A 15,000-nucleotide genomic window follows, 5' to 3' on the forward strand; every position below is an offset into this window, starting at 1 on the left:
GAGGACATGCTAGCTGAAAGGGGAGATGCTAGCTGAAAGGGGATATGCTAGCTGAAAGGGGACATGCTAGCTGAAAGGGGACATGCTAGCTGAAAGGGGACATGCTAGCTGAAAGGGGACATGCTAGCTGAAAGGGGACATGCTAGCTGAGCTCTGCTTTGTTTATGATCTTGTTTAACACTGCAGAAAGACACATTTGTCTGATTTTTCTAGCGACAAAGTGATATAATGCAGAATTACTAATAACACAGGAAATTAGATTCATTTTTTTTTATTCTTCCTCTCAGCAGGTTGCTACGGTGACAATTTCTTGTACTTAAAGAACAATGTTGTACTTGTTATCCGTTTAGAGTTACATGTCATGTTGTAGAGTGTTTCAATTCATGTCGGTTCGTTTCATGAAAAATGAAACTGAGATGATGTTTTTTGTTGCCTCAGGGTTCCAAAGGTGACCCCGGTCTGTCCCCAGGTCAGGCGACGAAGGGAGAACAGGTGAGACGATCACTTCTCACTGCTCTCAGATCAGCTCAGCGGTCTGCTTTTCATTCCTCCTTCTGTTTTCTGATGATTTCCTGAATTCTGTTTTGCTTTATTTTGTTGCTCCTTCCTTCCTACACAGAAGCTCAGAGTTGATTTAATCAGTGCTTTTAAAATGTCCCTGTCATTTCATTCTCATCTATTTTTCTTCCGTTCCATCTATTCATGATTGTTTTTGCCTTCTGGAATATTCTAGACTTATTCTGTTTGTTCTCTTGTCTAGGGTGAGCGAGGAGCACCAGGTTCTCCAGGCCCTAAAGGTTTTCTAGGTCCAGTGGTAAGTTGAGAGGGGTTGAAAGGTTTCCTTGTGTCCCACACATCAGGCATCTGATCTAAAAGTAGACCTTTCATTGGTGTTCCCTGGACTGGAGTGTGGACAGGTTGTGTTACAGCTTCCCTCACTACTGCTCGGTTTCTCAGTGGGATAGAGTTACACACTGGCATTAAGTTCCTGTCAAGCACCTCACAAAATCACAGGTCATCTTTTACCGGCAACCTTCTGACACCACGGCTTTAAAGAGCCAGAGATGCAACCAGAGACGAGCGAGAGCAACAACACGGTGTTTCTGTCTGCAAGCATGAGCAGCTGAATAATACAGGAAACAGGTTAAGGAGATTCCTAGAGGAAGAGGAAAGTTTCCTTGTTTGTTTCCTACCAAGGGTTTTATCCCACTTACGCCACAGCAATTAGCCAAATATTATAAACGAACATCACATGATTTATTGTTTTGCGAAATGTCACTGGACCCGTGAACGTTCCCGTCTGTCTGAACAGTGTGAACAGACCATGACATGGAGACTCCTTACTGTACATACATGGAACATACATGGTGGCTTAGTGGTTAGCACGTTCACCTCACACCTCCAGGGTTGGGGGTTCGATTCCCGCCTCCACCTTGTGTGTGTGGAGTTTGCATGTTCTCCCTGTGCCTCGGGGGTTTCCTCCGGGTACTCCGGTTTCCTCCCCCGGTCCAAAGACATGCATGGTAGGTTGATTGGCATCTCTGGAAAATTGTCCGTAGTGTGTGATTGTGTGAGTGAATGAGAGTGTGTGTGCCCTGTGATGGGTTGGCACTCCGTCCAGGGTGTATCCTGCCTTGATGCCCGATGACGCCTGAGATAAGCGGTAGAAGATGAGTGAGTGAGTGAGTGTTACTACAGAAACACTACAGTATTAGAACACACTACTGAATATAACAAAAGCTTTGAAGCTTCTGTTAAAGGAAAATAATCATTACCTTCTGACCAAACAGAATCCAGTGCTACAGTGTAAGTTTTCAGATCTGTTCAGTTTTTTTTTTTTGAAACCTTGAGTGAATTTATGGTGTAGTTGAAGGAGCACGGCAGAATTGCCCTTTAGCCCCGTGTTCTGCCTTCACATCTCCACATCTGAAGAGGATTTAGGAGAATAGATGAGAAGATGACAGCCGTTCGGAGATGAATAGCCGTTCCTGGTGGATCGCTTATGACGTGACGTATCGGTCTACCAACAATCCTGGATGAATTTCGACCTTGCTCTTAACTCCTGAAATAAGATCTGTCGTTTCCACCAAAACCACGTGGAGATGTGATGTTCTTCATACCGTCGTTCAGGTAGAAACACTGAGGCGGACTGCAGTATATTATATTGCAACTATAGTCACTGATACTTTCATCTTAAACGTGAGGATAAGCGCCACGGTTACAGACACGTCTCTCCACACGACCGTGAACAGAAATAGTCCCACATACCGGACCTTGGCTAGGCGTAAATAGCGTGGCGTAAAGATTTTGCCCTTTCACCCTGAATCCTGCCAGCATGCAGACGCTTCAGGGTGAAAGGCCAAAATTTTCCAGCGCTCACTGAATTTCTCATTTATTTTCATTTTAAAGTGAAGCTACACCTGAAGATCACAGTGTGGGAAAAAACTCTGATTAAAGACACAATAGAATAGAATCCATCACTAGAAGGTCACCGAACTCGCAGAAGGCTTCAGACATGCTAGCTGCGATCATGAAATGTGTTGAAGGACAAAACAATCTCCTTAATACATCAAGCTTGCACAGAGAAGCACCTCAAGACTCTGATCAGAGCGAGGCATCGTGGATCTGCAGCATGTTCTTATGACCCTCACGTCTCTCTCTGGCTGTTGTGACTTGCCTTGTGTGTGTAATGTGAGGTGAAGCTCTATGAAGGGGAAAAGGCTTGAGAGGTTTTGACAGTTTGGAGAGAATTCTTAAAGGGTATTAGTCTTATCTGAGAGTGGGGGGGGGGGGGTGTTGGGAACCTAAGGCAAGAAAATCCCCAAATATGTTGCTGGACTGGGAAAAGAGAACACATGAGAGGAATGAGAACAAGGTGATATCTCTCTCTCTCTCTCTCTCTCTCTCTCTCTCTCTTCTTTACATTTCTCATCATTTGCTTCTATTTTTCTTACAGGGTCCTAAAGGCTATACAGGACCACCAGGTCAGCCAGGAGAACAGGTATGTAACCTGTTTGCAAAAAAAACTCACACAAAGTTTTCTTCCAGTTTGCATTACTCTAATATAGTACTAATGGATATTAAGGTATTAAGAACGCAATGCTTTTACCTGGATTTGTTTTTAAACCCTGACGTGGGCGTGGCCTAAATCAAAGGTTTTGTTAAAATCTGTTAAATCGTGAGATGTCGGAAATATCAGCATGTTGTGTGAGTTAAAAAGAAAAGGAGAAGAGCGTAGAGATTAACGACAGAGCTCGTTAGTGACATGTCTTGACGGTGTATAAAGACCGTATGATGAAGTGATGTCGCGGCGTTAAAGAGCCCCAAGTTGATCAAACAAAATGTGTGAGAAAGCATCTCACGCCAAAACACCGCTTTGTTCAAATAAATTTAACTAAGCGTCAGATAGAAAAGGGAACAGTGAGACTAGTGTGTGAGACGTTTTACAAACTGACACAGAGTCCGACTTCATCCTGGGTCACAACCAGAGCCGGGGTGAGGAGAACTCGGTCGGCCGGTGGATCGGGGTGCTGTCGAGAACAATAGATGTTTTATTCCTGCACTGGCATGGCCGTGCTCTCACATTCCCTCTCTCTCTCTCTCTCTCTCTCTCTCTCCACAGGGGTTGCCAGGATTGCCGGGCATCGTCGGGGCAGCAGGTTACCCTGGCAGGCAGGTGCAGTGACCAAGATCCACTTAAGAGAAACTATATACACAGAATTCCAGCATGGGGAGGGACTAATGTGTAAAGGAAAGGATCCTTTAATGCAGTGAATCAGTAGACAGAATGTTCACAGTCTGATTTGGTTCATTTTCTTAACAGCAGGTTTATATTAATGCTCATGTTCTACAGTAATAACCTTCTCGTTTCTATAGTAACCGCAGACTGGTAGGGATGTATGTTCAGCGAACACTCCACGTAATATAAGACTTATACTAAAAATATGTGCACTGTAACAAAGGAATGTATCTATTTCATTTATTTATTTATTTATTTATTTATTTATTTATTTATTTATTGAAGGAGTCTCCAATGTCAGAAACTGTGTTTTACCATGTTAAGCATAATTATCTGTGTATTTGTGTGTGTGTGTGTGTGTGTGTGTGTGCTATTGATGGTTCTCTTTCAGGGACTGGCAGGCCCAGAGGGAAACCCAGGCCCTAAAGGTGTCAATGTGAGCACATCCACTATATCCTCTATTTCTGTTGTTTATGTTTGTGTGTAATTCGCTAAGATGAAGACGATATAGTGTATAGCTAAAAGTATGTGCCCCCCTGACCATCACACCTATGTGTATCATCTCCAAACTGTTACCACAAAATCTGAAGCACCCAGTTGTACAGAACGTCTCTGTGTGTGCTGTAGCTTTAAATTTAACTTCACTGGAACTCGAACCCTACTCCAGCATGACGATGTCCCTGTACACAAAGCCCCTGAGCTCCATGATGACATGATGTGGAGGTGAAAGTCGGAGTGAAGAACTCGAGTGTCCTGCACCGAGCCCTGACTCTGACTCAGACTCAACACCACTGAACACTTTTGGAATGAACTGGAACTGGAGTCTCCTCAACATCCCAACATCAGAGTCTGATCTCACTGATGCTCTTGTAGGATGAGGAACAACGTCTTGTGTAAAATCTTCAAGAAGAGCAGAGTGGAGGAGATTTAAACACATGGGGAATCGATCAATCTGGAAGGAGATGTTAATCAGTGACATATGAGTCTGGTGGTCAGGGTGCACAAACTTTTGGGAATATAGTGAAGGGAATTTATTTGTTGGAGGAAATATTCCAGTTCACTAACTGAAGAAGGAGCACATCCTGGGAATCCCTCAGGCAGCTCTTTATCATCCTACATGCCAAGAAGGAGCCAGAAAGAATATTTTAGAGTTAATGAGCGGAAATATTCCGAGTAGTGTTTATTGGATTTTATGTAGCGCTTCTTTAATAACTAGGTCGCAATCCAATGCTAATGTGTTGACAGTTTTGTCTCTTTTTCATTTAAAGGGTTTTATCGGACCCCCAGGAGCACCCGGAGCACCGGGTATACAGGGAGAAAGAGTAAGTGTCATGATGTGTGAAGTGGGCGTGGTCAAGGCTTTAAATGACAGGTCAAGCACATGTGCCTGTACGTGTTATTTAGTGTGAGCGTAACATATAGAATCATCTAGAATGTAGAAACTGAACATCACGGGACCTTTTACAGGACAAAAAAAACTTTAAATTCAAAGACAATTGATGCATTCATCCAAAACTATATCTATACACACACACACACACACACACACACACACACACACACACATGCACGTTCAGCTCTCGTCTCTTGAACCTCACCACCATTCAGCACCTTTGGAGATTTTCATTGTTTTTCACAGTGTCCATATGGATCTGCTGCATGAACCAAATTATATAATGTTAATGGATCGATTGCGTTAAAGGGGTTTGGTTTCGTTTGATATGTTTTAATCGTGCATATATAGTCATCTGTCACTCATTTTGCAGGGGATACCGGGACCTGTGGGGAAGAACGGACCTAAAGGAAGACAGGTAAAAGATTGTCACCTGTTACCTGAAGAAGGGAAACCAAAATACAACCTGCACCAAATTTAGCCACGATGTATAAAGCTCTGAAGGTGTAAAGGCAAGAAATTAGCCGGAGACTGGAGACCAACCACAAATGTATAGAATAAAGACTAGAAATATGCAAGATAAGAAGGAGGAGAAATGAACATAACATAACCTCATAACTGACTACAGACAGATTTTAGACTACGGAAAGATCAAAGCTGACGAAGGGAAACGCAGAATGGCTATAAAAGGCTAATAAATGATCAGAAAATGTTTTTCTGACTAATATGGATCCAGTAATTATCAGATAAGGCAGCAAGAGGAACTGCAAACAGCATAAACCCAGAATAATCCACTGTATAAACACAAAAAAAAAACTTTTAACGCTGAAAAAACAAACTGAAACTAACTAATGACCCAAAAGGGGGCGGAGTCAAGACTGGAATCGAAACAAAAGACACGTGACATGAACAGAAAACTGAATCTGACTAAAACGTCTATGACGGCATTCACTAAATTCCAGGGGTTTCGTTACCACGACGTAAAGTGGGCGTGTTTCCGGAGGTCTTGGAAAAACGCTCGCTTTCAAAAAAAACAGCATACTACGAAGGACAAAACAGTCATACGGGTAGATTTATTTTAGTAAACAAATAAACAACCAAAAACTACGGTTAGGGTTAGGGTTAGATTATCAAATAGGCCACGCCTACCTGATGACACAATATCTGTTACGCTGTTCTGAAATCCCTGGAAATAAGAGCCTGCCATCTATGACACCAGTGAAATCCCATAATGCACTGGGAGGCGTAAACAGTGTACTGTTTAGAGGAGCAGAAAACATCATGGTTGAATTCTAGTTATGATAATGCTGAAGTTAAACGATAATGATTTTAAACGGAAAGTTAAATCCCACTCTGTCAGACAGTGATGGACAGCAGTAACACAAAACCTTATATAAAATGAATAAAATGTCATGTTTATTTTCATTGTATGCCTTTAAACATGACCAGAATTTGCCTCGTAACAACACGTGTAAAAGCGGCACTAGGGTTAGGGCCGTGTTGCCAAGTGGGCACGACTCCCAGAGTCTGTAGGTGAGTCCGTCTAATCACAGCCTCCCCTGACTGGATGAAAGCAAGATGGAAGATGTTCAAAGGATCTGTTAGATCTGACAAACACGCTTTCGCCCTCTGATCTGCATGTGAGCACATTTTTCTGCACAGAAGAAATGAGATTTCTTATCTCAAGTGGATTACTGTAGTGCATTAAAATTGTTATATAGCATGTAACAAGGCATAAAAAGCACAGCACTGTTAAATTCCCGGGTTCTGATGCTCCTATGTGGACGTTCCTATGTGATCATTGATAGTGTGTGTGTGTATGTGTGTGTGTTTTCTCAGGGAGTCATTGGAGATGCCGGGGAAAGGGGACCTCCTGGTCCTGATGGGAATCAGGTACTATTGTTATGTCTATACACTTATTAGAGTTGATTTGAGCACTTACTTAATAAGCTAGCCGAAAGAGTTCAGCGGTTGACCAGTGAGAGAAATGTCCTGCGAAACAGATTACTAGACATGAATATTACTCCAGAGGATCATCTCTGCTCTTCGCTGTGGTTTATATTGTTGCTAAAACACAATTTGATAAAGATCTGTGTTGTGTCACAGGGATCTGTTGGAGCAACTGGTACCAGTGGCTTTCCAGGCCTCAGAGTGAGTGTCATCTACACACACACACAGTAAAGGGTCTGTTATTATGTCATCATCATGCATAAGATAGTTCAATTAGGAGAACGTTGGGATTAGGAAACATTTAACATGGCTTTTATTCTCAGCACCTCAGGGGTTTTCGTCACCTTTGCCTTCACAGCTGTCTTCCATGAGAACGAGAACTTTCACTTTTTCCTCTTTATCACTGTTTTGGTATCTCAAGCTGGGAGAGAAGTCAGAATTAATGCTTACAGTCATTTGTTCTCAGTGTGAGGAACACAGTTCTCCCATCGCTCCTCAGCTCCTTGGCCAAGAATGGATTAGTGGTGTTTAAAATCCTCAGCAAAGGTCGTCAGGTCTGGTTGATGATACGTATAGAAATGACAGAAAATATTCGTTTATTTTTCGTCTCGGAATTCTGTCTGTTGATTGGTTGTTCAGTTTTCTATAGCAGCAGATCTGCAAAGCACAGGTTTATATTTGTGTCCATGGTAACAGCTCGATCGCAGGGATTTGTACAGCGAGCGTTCCATGCGAAAGGATATTCGTTGATTTGGTGACATTTTCTGCAAGAACTTTGATTGAAGTATCAGTGTTTGTTGTTGAACATGTTGATGTTCCAGTAACATCACTTTACAGAGTATAGAATAAGGATTAGCATGAGTATATCATATGTATATCATCAGACTAGGGCTGGGCGATAAAACGATAACGATATGTATCGCGATAGACACGTGATCGATATGAATAAAAAATGTGTTCGATATTTTTATTCTACAGAGGTTGCGAAGCAAGTCTGTTTGCATTAACAAAGGCATTCGCTCTCTGGTAACCTAACAACATAGGGAGTGACACGCTAACAGCCAGTCATGTAACAGTATCATGTTTGGTTGCGCCATATCGTCGTCTCGTGCTGGTCTGCTGGATTCCTCTTCAGTAACCGGCGACTGATGAGCAGGAAATGAGCCTCAGCGAGCGTGGAAATTGTAAATAAAAGAGGAAATGTCAGTGCACCAGTATGGCAGTTTCTCTCTGTTTATATTTAACACTTTGCACTATTTTATTATACTTTATTTCTTTCATTTTTCACCTTAAATGTTAAGAGATAATTGATAAGTGTTCATTGTGACTTTAGACTTATGTTTACATTATAATTATGTGAGTTTTCCTGCTTGTTGACATTTCTGTCTTAATAACTGAGGGGATTACGATCAGAGGAAGGTTAAGTTTAAAATAAAAATGTTTACATGTAATATATTTTTCTCCTGGTCCTTATTTTAAATGGGTCATAAAAATATCAATAATTATCGATATCGACCGATATGAAACACTGATATCGTGATACAGTTTTCAGCCGTATCGCCCAGCCCTACATCAGACCTACAAAAATAAAAGAGCATTCTCTGGAAAAGGTCCTGAGCTCCTTCACCTGAGCCAGTGTAATGAGTCTGTCTGTGTTTTGCCCTGTTTCTGTCTGCTGTCTTGCCATGCTGTTAATTGTTTGCTCCGCCCACTCATTTGTTACCATGGATACTGATTGAACTCTATCTTCCCCCCAGGTGTGTCGTCTTAGTCTCTGATTGTCTCTGCGTTGTGATCAGTGAACAAACAGAGTAGATATACCAAACAGGAACCAATCACAACGCACACCTTGGGGGGGAGATAGAGTTCAATCAGTATCCATGGTAACAAATGAGGGGGCGGAGCAAACAATTAACAGCAGGGCAAGACAGCAGACAGAAACAGGGCAAAACACAGACAGACTCATTACAGCCAGGTAGAGAATCCGTCTCACCAGTTTCAGAGGTTCTGGAGCTCTTTGCTGCACCGTAACCCTGAAGACATGTGTGGCTGCTCTTACAGTACAACCTGCATTTCTACAGGTGTTTTATTTTCCCTCTAAACATTACAGAATTCCATGAGAGGTTTTTTAACCTTAGCTGTACTGTATGTACTGTATGTTAATCCCATGCAGCTGTATATAATCCACGGATATAAAACTTACACGATTCCCCGGATTCCATCGGTCCTAGTCGTACGTCAGTAACCACAGCTGCTTACTCTCAGTACAAGGTCCACACATACTCTACATGCACGGTTGCATACATGCATAATCCTGCGATAAGATTCTTGAGGATCTTGGTGGAATATTTTAGGTGGCTCAGAAATTTTTTACAAGGTCACTGCTTTGAGTTTGGTGTTCACTTTGTTCCAATTAGAAACACAATAATGGGAAGCACATGGAGCCGCTACATCATTCCAGTACTGACCCCCTGGATACAAACTCCAAAGTGTTCAGTTTGATGCATCACCCAAACCGGCAAATGACGCATCTGGGAGCAATATTTTGATTTTCTAAATGGATTGATTCTATCAATGCCTTCAGTGCTCCAAATATCTGGATCTGGATTTTAGTTTGAAGTGGGAGTTCCTTTAACCAGAAAGAAAAAAAGAACCCAGATGTAGAAATGTCAGCAGTGTCAGTATGGTGTGTGAAGTACATCCTTATTGGACGTGTTCATTGATACCATTTCAGGTGCTGTTGTTCAGTCATGTTGTGGAACGTGGTCAGGGATCGATCTTCCAGAGAGAATACGTTCAGTTAATTGTTATTTTTGAAGTAAGGCACAGATCACAGTGAGTTACTTGTATTTTCAGTCCCAGGCACTTGATTATGAGATTCAGATGTACAGTTCAATGGCATTCCAACAGATGGAGTTGCTTTGCTTTTCCCATTTCAGTCTGCTGGCTCTTCCATGTTGGCTTACCTTAAGCTTTCTATTAAAGTCCATGTACAGACTGGGTTCTCCATTATTCTGTGGAGGTTTTTATTTTTTCCTACACTGGTATCGTCTGAATTCATTTATCCGCTTTATTTGTGGAATCATCACCACAAATCAAAATAAGGTTCTTCAGAATGATCGTCTTTATCGTACGTATGATGATCATGATATCCTCACTGAATGGATTGATAAAACCTGCACACTCACCACATCTCAACTCATTTGACCACCTATGAGACCACCTAAGTTCTCCACCATCATATAAATTCCAAGAAAGAACGTCTTTTGAAAGAAGACGTGGTCCGTGGCTTTTTTCTACATTGCGATTAAACTTTATCTTTAAATAATACTCGGCTTGTGCTGCTCTTGTATCTCAGGTTACTGGCCATTCCATTATTTCTTCTATTTTTCAACTGCGCTGTCATCCTTGGAAGATGTGGGTACATAAATATCTCCAGTGTTAATGATTCCTGAACAGCATTTGCTTCGACATATTCACAGAAGACAATGGACAAGGCAAACAAATGATTCATTCAAATGTTTAGGATAGGGTGGGGTTTAGTTAAGTTGGGTTAGGGTTAGCAGGGTTGGGGTTAGGGTTAGCCAAGTTAGGGTTAGGTTGGCATTCATCATTCATTCATCTTCTACCACTTATCCGAACTACCTCGGGTCACGGGGAGCCTGTGCCTATCTCAGGCGTCATCGGGCATCAAGGCAGGATACACCCTGGATGGAGTGCCAACCCATCACAGGGCACACACACACTCTCATTCACTCATGCACTCACACACACACTAGGGACAATTTTCCAGAGATGCCAATCAACCTACCATGCATGTCTTTGGACCGGGGGAGGAAACCGGAGTACCCGGTGGAAACCCCCGAGGCATGGGGAGAACATGCAAACTCCACACACACAAGGTGGAGGCAGGAATCAAACCCCGACCCTGGAGGTGTGAGGCGAACGTGCTAACCACTAAGCCACCGTGACCCCCGTTAGGTTGGCATATGGATGAGTTTTAGTTATTGATGGTGTAGGATTAGTTAGTGTTAGGTTTTCCTAGGATTATGGTAAGGTTATGAAGTTGGTTCTTAGAATTCTTATAAGCCTTTGGAATATAAGTTGCATGCATTCTGTGGCTCTGAACATTTTTGACCCTGCCAGTTTATTTCATTTTACAAAACCAGTAGTAAGCTCCTCTACCTTGTCCTTCTCTTCCTTCAGTCAGTTCTGGATCCAGGACAAGATCATGTTACAGCCTTTGCTTTCTTTTCTCCTTTCATAGCGCTTTACTGTTTTTAAAGCAGGCTGTCCGTTGAAAGAGACATAGCACTTTTATGAAGTACACACAATTTGTCTTTATCCCACCAAGTCATAAGGGCCTCCTGTTCTCCTTCTGTGCAATTCCTATGGTTTTAGCTGCTCCAGATGCACTGCGTTCTCTGCATTAATGCGGCATGTCCTTATTGGTGGTGGGCTGAGGATGCTGTGACGGATGCCAGTGATAATACCTCAGCAGTCAGTTGCTCTGTAAGTGGTGAGGATGGTGATTCTGAGTCATTTACATTTCTGGCTTTTGGCAGACTCCCTTATCCAGGGTGACTTACATTTTATTTAAATTTATACAACTGAGCAATTAAGGGTTAAGGGCCTTGCTCAGGGGCCCAGCAGTGGCAGCTTGGTGGGACTTGGATTCAAACTCATGACCTTCTGATCAGTAGTTCAACACCTTAACCACAGAGCTACCACATCCCTTCAGTCCTTGAAGAGAATTATTTGATCAACATTAGACACTGTTGCTGAAAGGATTGTGGAAATGTGGAAGGATTATGACTTGAATGAAGGCTATTGCATTTGGTTAGTGCTTCACTGTCATGGTCTATTATTTATGACATTTCCTCCAATAAGTACCAGGCCAAATTTCAGCACTAGCAAACATCTACCCCTACATGGAATGAATCAGTGTCACAGCCGATCAGACTGACACTGCCTCACCACTTAACCTAATCAAGACTCAGTGTGAACTACCTTAAGCTCAAAGTGCCCCAGTGTGTAAACCTAATGTTCAACAGTAATATTCTATGATCCAGAGTTTATCCCAAGGTATAAAAATTAAAGCAAATGTGTAAGAGTCATGGGGGTCACAGTGGCTTAGTGGTTAGCACGTTCGCCTCACACCTCCAGGCTTGGGGGTTCGATTCCCACCTCCACCTTGTGTGTGTGGAGTTTGCATGTTCTCCCCGTGCCGCGGGGGTTTCCTCCGGGTACTCCGGTTTCCTCCCCCGGTCCAAAGACATGCATGGTAGGTTGATTGTCATCTCTGGAAAAATTGTCCGTAGAGTGTGAGTGCGTGAGTGAATGAGAGTGTGTGTGTGTGCCCTGTGATGGGTTGGCACTGTGATGGGTCTGTGATGGGTCCAGGGTGTATCCTGCCTTGATGCCCGATGACGCCTGAGATAGGCACAGGCTCCCCGTGACCCGAGGTAGTTCAGATAAGCGGAGAGTCTATTAGTGAATGTAAAAAATTTGCCACACTATTGGTCTGTAGACCTAGAGCTCAGTACAAGATTTCTAAACATGAACCATTACAAGACTTCTGTAGCTGATTATCTTTTGCAGCTTAACCGATCGCAAACATACCATCATAGTCACGATCTTCACAAATTTTATTTACATATTACTTGTCTAGTTAATCATACAGTACAGCAGTGTTTTTTGTGGAGGCTAAAACATTACCACCCCACTTGCCTTTCCGGAGCCCTGCAGTGATTTTACAATTGGACATGTAATAGATATCACGCTCAAGAGATTTGGCACAGCTCTACGTCTTTGCTCAAAGGCGTTGACAACTTGGAATGTACTGTTTGAGACCTGGAGGAAATTTGTGTCAGGAGAGTTGTCATGATATGGAAAAAAGGATGGATTGAGATTTTCCTCATTAGCCTGTCATCTAGTGTCTGTCACATTACTGTAAGTAAGCCTGAGGTGCTTAACCCTGTTCCTTTTAGAGTTTAGGTCCAACCCTAATCTAACACCCCTGATCTTCTTTAGAAGCACCTACATTAGGGTTGTCTCACTGTTTTTTTTTTACTAGCTGGAAAAGTTCAGCTATCGTCTACCTGCTAACTGAATCTTCCTTTTTGTGCAACAGCTACCAATGTGAGAGGGTGAAAGTGTGCACTTAAATTGCAGTTCCCCTTGTAAAATGTGTGACCTGACCTCAGAGGACTGGCAATAAAAAAAAAAATCGTCTATTTTTGAAAATGTAGCTATGACTCATTTTGGTTAGCAACACTGTGGTGAAAATCTGGAAATATTGGTGAAGAGCAAAGTTAGGGCTGTCACTATCATCCGGAAGTTAAAAGTTCAACCCATTCTTGAGCATTCCTTATCATTTGAGCTTTTTTGTCACCAGTATATTTTTTTTCTTTCTTTTTCAGGGTAACCCTGGGCCTGAGGGACTTCGTGGACTACCTGGTATTGTTGGACCTCAGGTAAAGACATCATTAAGTCATGTTCTTCCAGTCCCCATGGACTTCTCTGGTGGACACTGAAAACCTCTTTTCTACCTCTTGTGTTATTGGCAGGGCCTTCCTGGCGGTGTGGGACCACTAGGATTGAAAGGTGATAAGGTGATCTAAATATTTCTATTATTGCAGTGATCTGTAAATGTTAAAAGCGTAGCTCTTGTACTAATTCTGATCAGTTGTGGTTTTAGTCAAAGCCAGCATTGGATGTAAAGCTGACTTGATTTAAAGTAGGAAAGCAAGGATGTATCTATACTGATGCTTATTTGGGTTAAAGTCCAACCCTATGATTATTTTCACCTACTTGTTTCCTAACCGTATCAACAGTGATATTTATTTCTTTACCAAAGTTCTAAATTCCCTGCATGACCCTGTAAGTAAAAAGCTCTGTGCTATGTTTAGCCTATAATCTCTGTGTGGCACTGTATGATCTAGGGAGAACCTGGATTACGGGGAGAGCCGGGTGACAATGGCTACCAGGGTGACAAGGTAAGGGGATGTGATGATGTTTTATGCTTTCTTGAAGAATTGCTAACATTCAGCTCTTCTTCCAGCACTTGTAGCTCTTTGTATGTGTGCTGACTTGTGATTGACTATTGAGTTTGTTATTTAATAATGTTCCTTTTTGCACAGGGGGCTGCAGGTATTCCTGGACCACCAGGCCCACGTGGAAAACCGGGACCAGTGGTATGCTAGCCACTTTTTACCACAGCATTCCCATAAATTCTTCATTAAAGCACTCTGTTTGAGGTTTTGGGGCTTGCGACATGTTTTGCATGCTGTCACCACTTGCTTAGTCTTCATTGCACCAGCTATCTTTGTTCTCTTTGCAGCACATGATGTAACGGGATAAAGTTTTTTTACCTCAGAGTCACGTTTAAAGGAAAAGAGCTTGGGGATGATTTGCATTTTGTACATGTGCCCAGTTTAGATGTGGTTTGGAAGAGGAATGAGTGGTGTTGTAACTTGTCAAGCTTCTGTAGAAGTCATTGTTTACTTTAAGTTAGAAACCATTCATCTTTTGACAATGACTGAAAAAATAATATGGAGATTGTGAGAATAAGCCCAAGTTATACCAACAAGCCCAAACTGCCACGTTGATTACGTATACGTACTTTTTGTCTTGTTTGAAAGGGGAAAACAGGTGACCTTGGTTCCCCAGGACCACCAGGGCCTCCTGGACCTGAGGTAAGTATCACCAACATGCTCGCTAAGCTACATCAAGTCCTAACTCAGTAGAAACATGGAAAGTCTGATAGCATCAGTCCAGGAACATGACTTGCCCATCAGTTGGTAAAAAAATAATAGGGTTGGTGATGATTAAGGTGGTTTTTACCATCAAGGCCTGAGGTGAAAAAAAAAACTCTGCTGTTTGGGAAAAATAACATTTTGTTTCCTTGGTTATTCTC

The 15,000-nt window shown here is 42.3% G+C and overlaps 1 protein-coding gene across 2 annotated transcripts in view; it reads left to right on the forward strand.

The window, feature by feature from the left end:
* LOC132862069 (collagen alpha-1(XXIV) chain) overlaps positions 1–15,000 on the forward strand; it is a 74,581-nt gene that overhangs the window by 25,772 nt on the left and 33,809 nt on the right. For both annotated transcript variants that reach the window (XM_060893912.1, XM_060893911.1), the window contains exons 6-19: positions 439–492; positions 761–814; positions 2,957–3,001; positions 3,623–3,676; positions 4,131–4,175; positions 5,008–5,061; positions 5,506–5,550; positions 6,972–7,025; positions 7,239–7,283; positions 13,505–13,558; positions 13,652–13,696; positions 14,027–14,080; positions 14,225–14,278; positions 14,726–14,779. In XM_060893912.1, coding sequence (XP_060749895.1) covers positions 439–492; positions 761–814; positions 2,957–3,001; positions 3,623–3,676; positions 4,131–4,175; positions 5,008–5,061; positions 5,506–5,550; positions 6,972–7,025; positions 7,239–7,283; positions 13,505–13,558; positions 13,652–13,696; positions 14,027–14,080; positions 14,225–14,278; positions 14,726–14,779 — 711 coding nt within the window. The remainder of the gene's footprint in view (positions 1–438; positions 493–760; positions 815–2,956; positions 3,002–3,622; positions 3,677–4,130; positions 4,176–5,007; positions 5,062–5,505; positions 5,551–6,971; positions 7,026–7,238; positions 7,284–13,504; positions 13,559–13,651; positions 13,697–14,026; positions 14,081–14,224; positions 14,279–14,725; positions 14,780–15,000) is intronic.

This window comes from Tachysurus vachellii, chromosome 19, assembly GCF_030014155.1.
Source record: "Tachysurus vachellii isolate PV-2020 chromosome 19, HZAU_Pvac_v1, whole genome shotgun sequence".
In the NCBI taxonomy this organism is placed as follows: domain Eukaryota; kingdom Metazoa; phylum Chordata; class Actinopteri; order Siluriformes; family Bagridae; genus Tachysurus; species Tachysurus vachellii.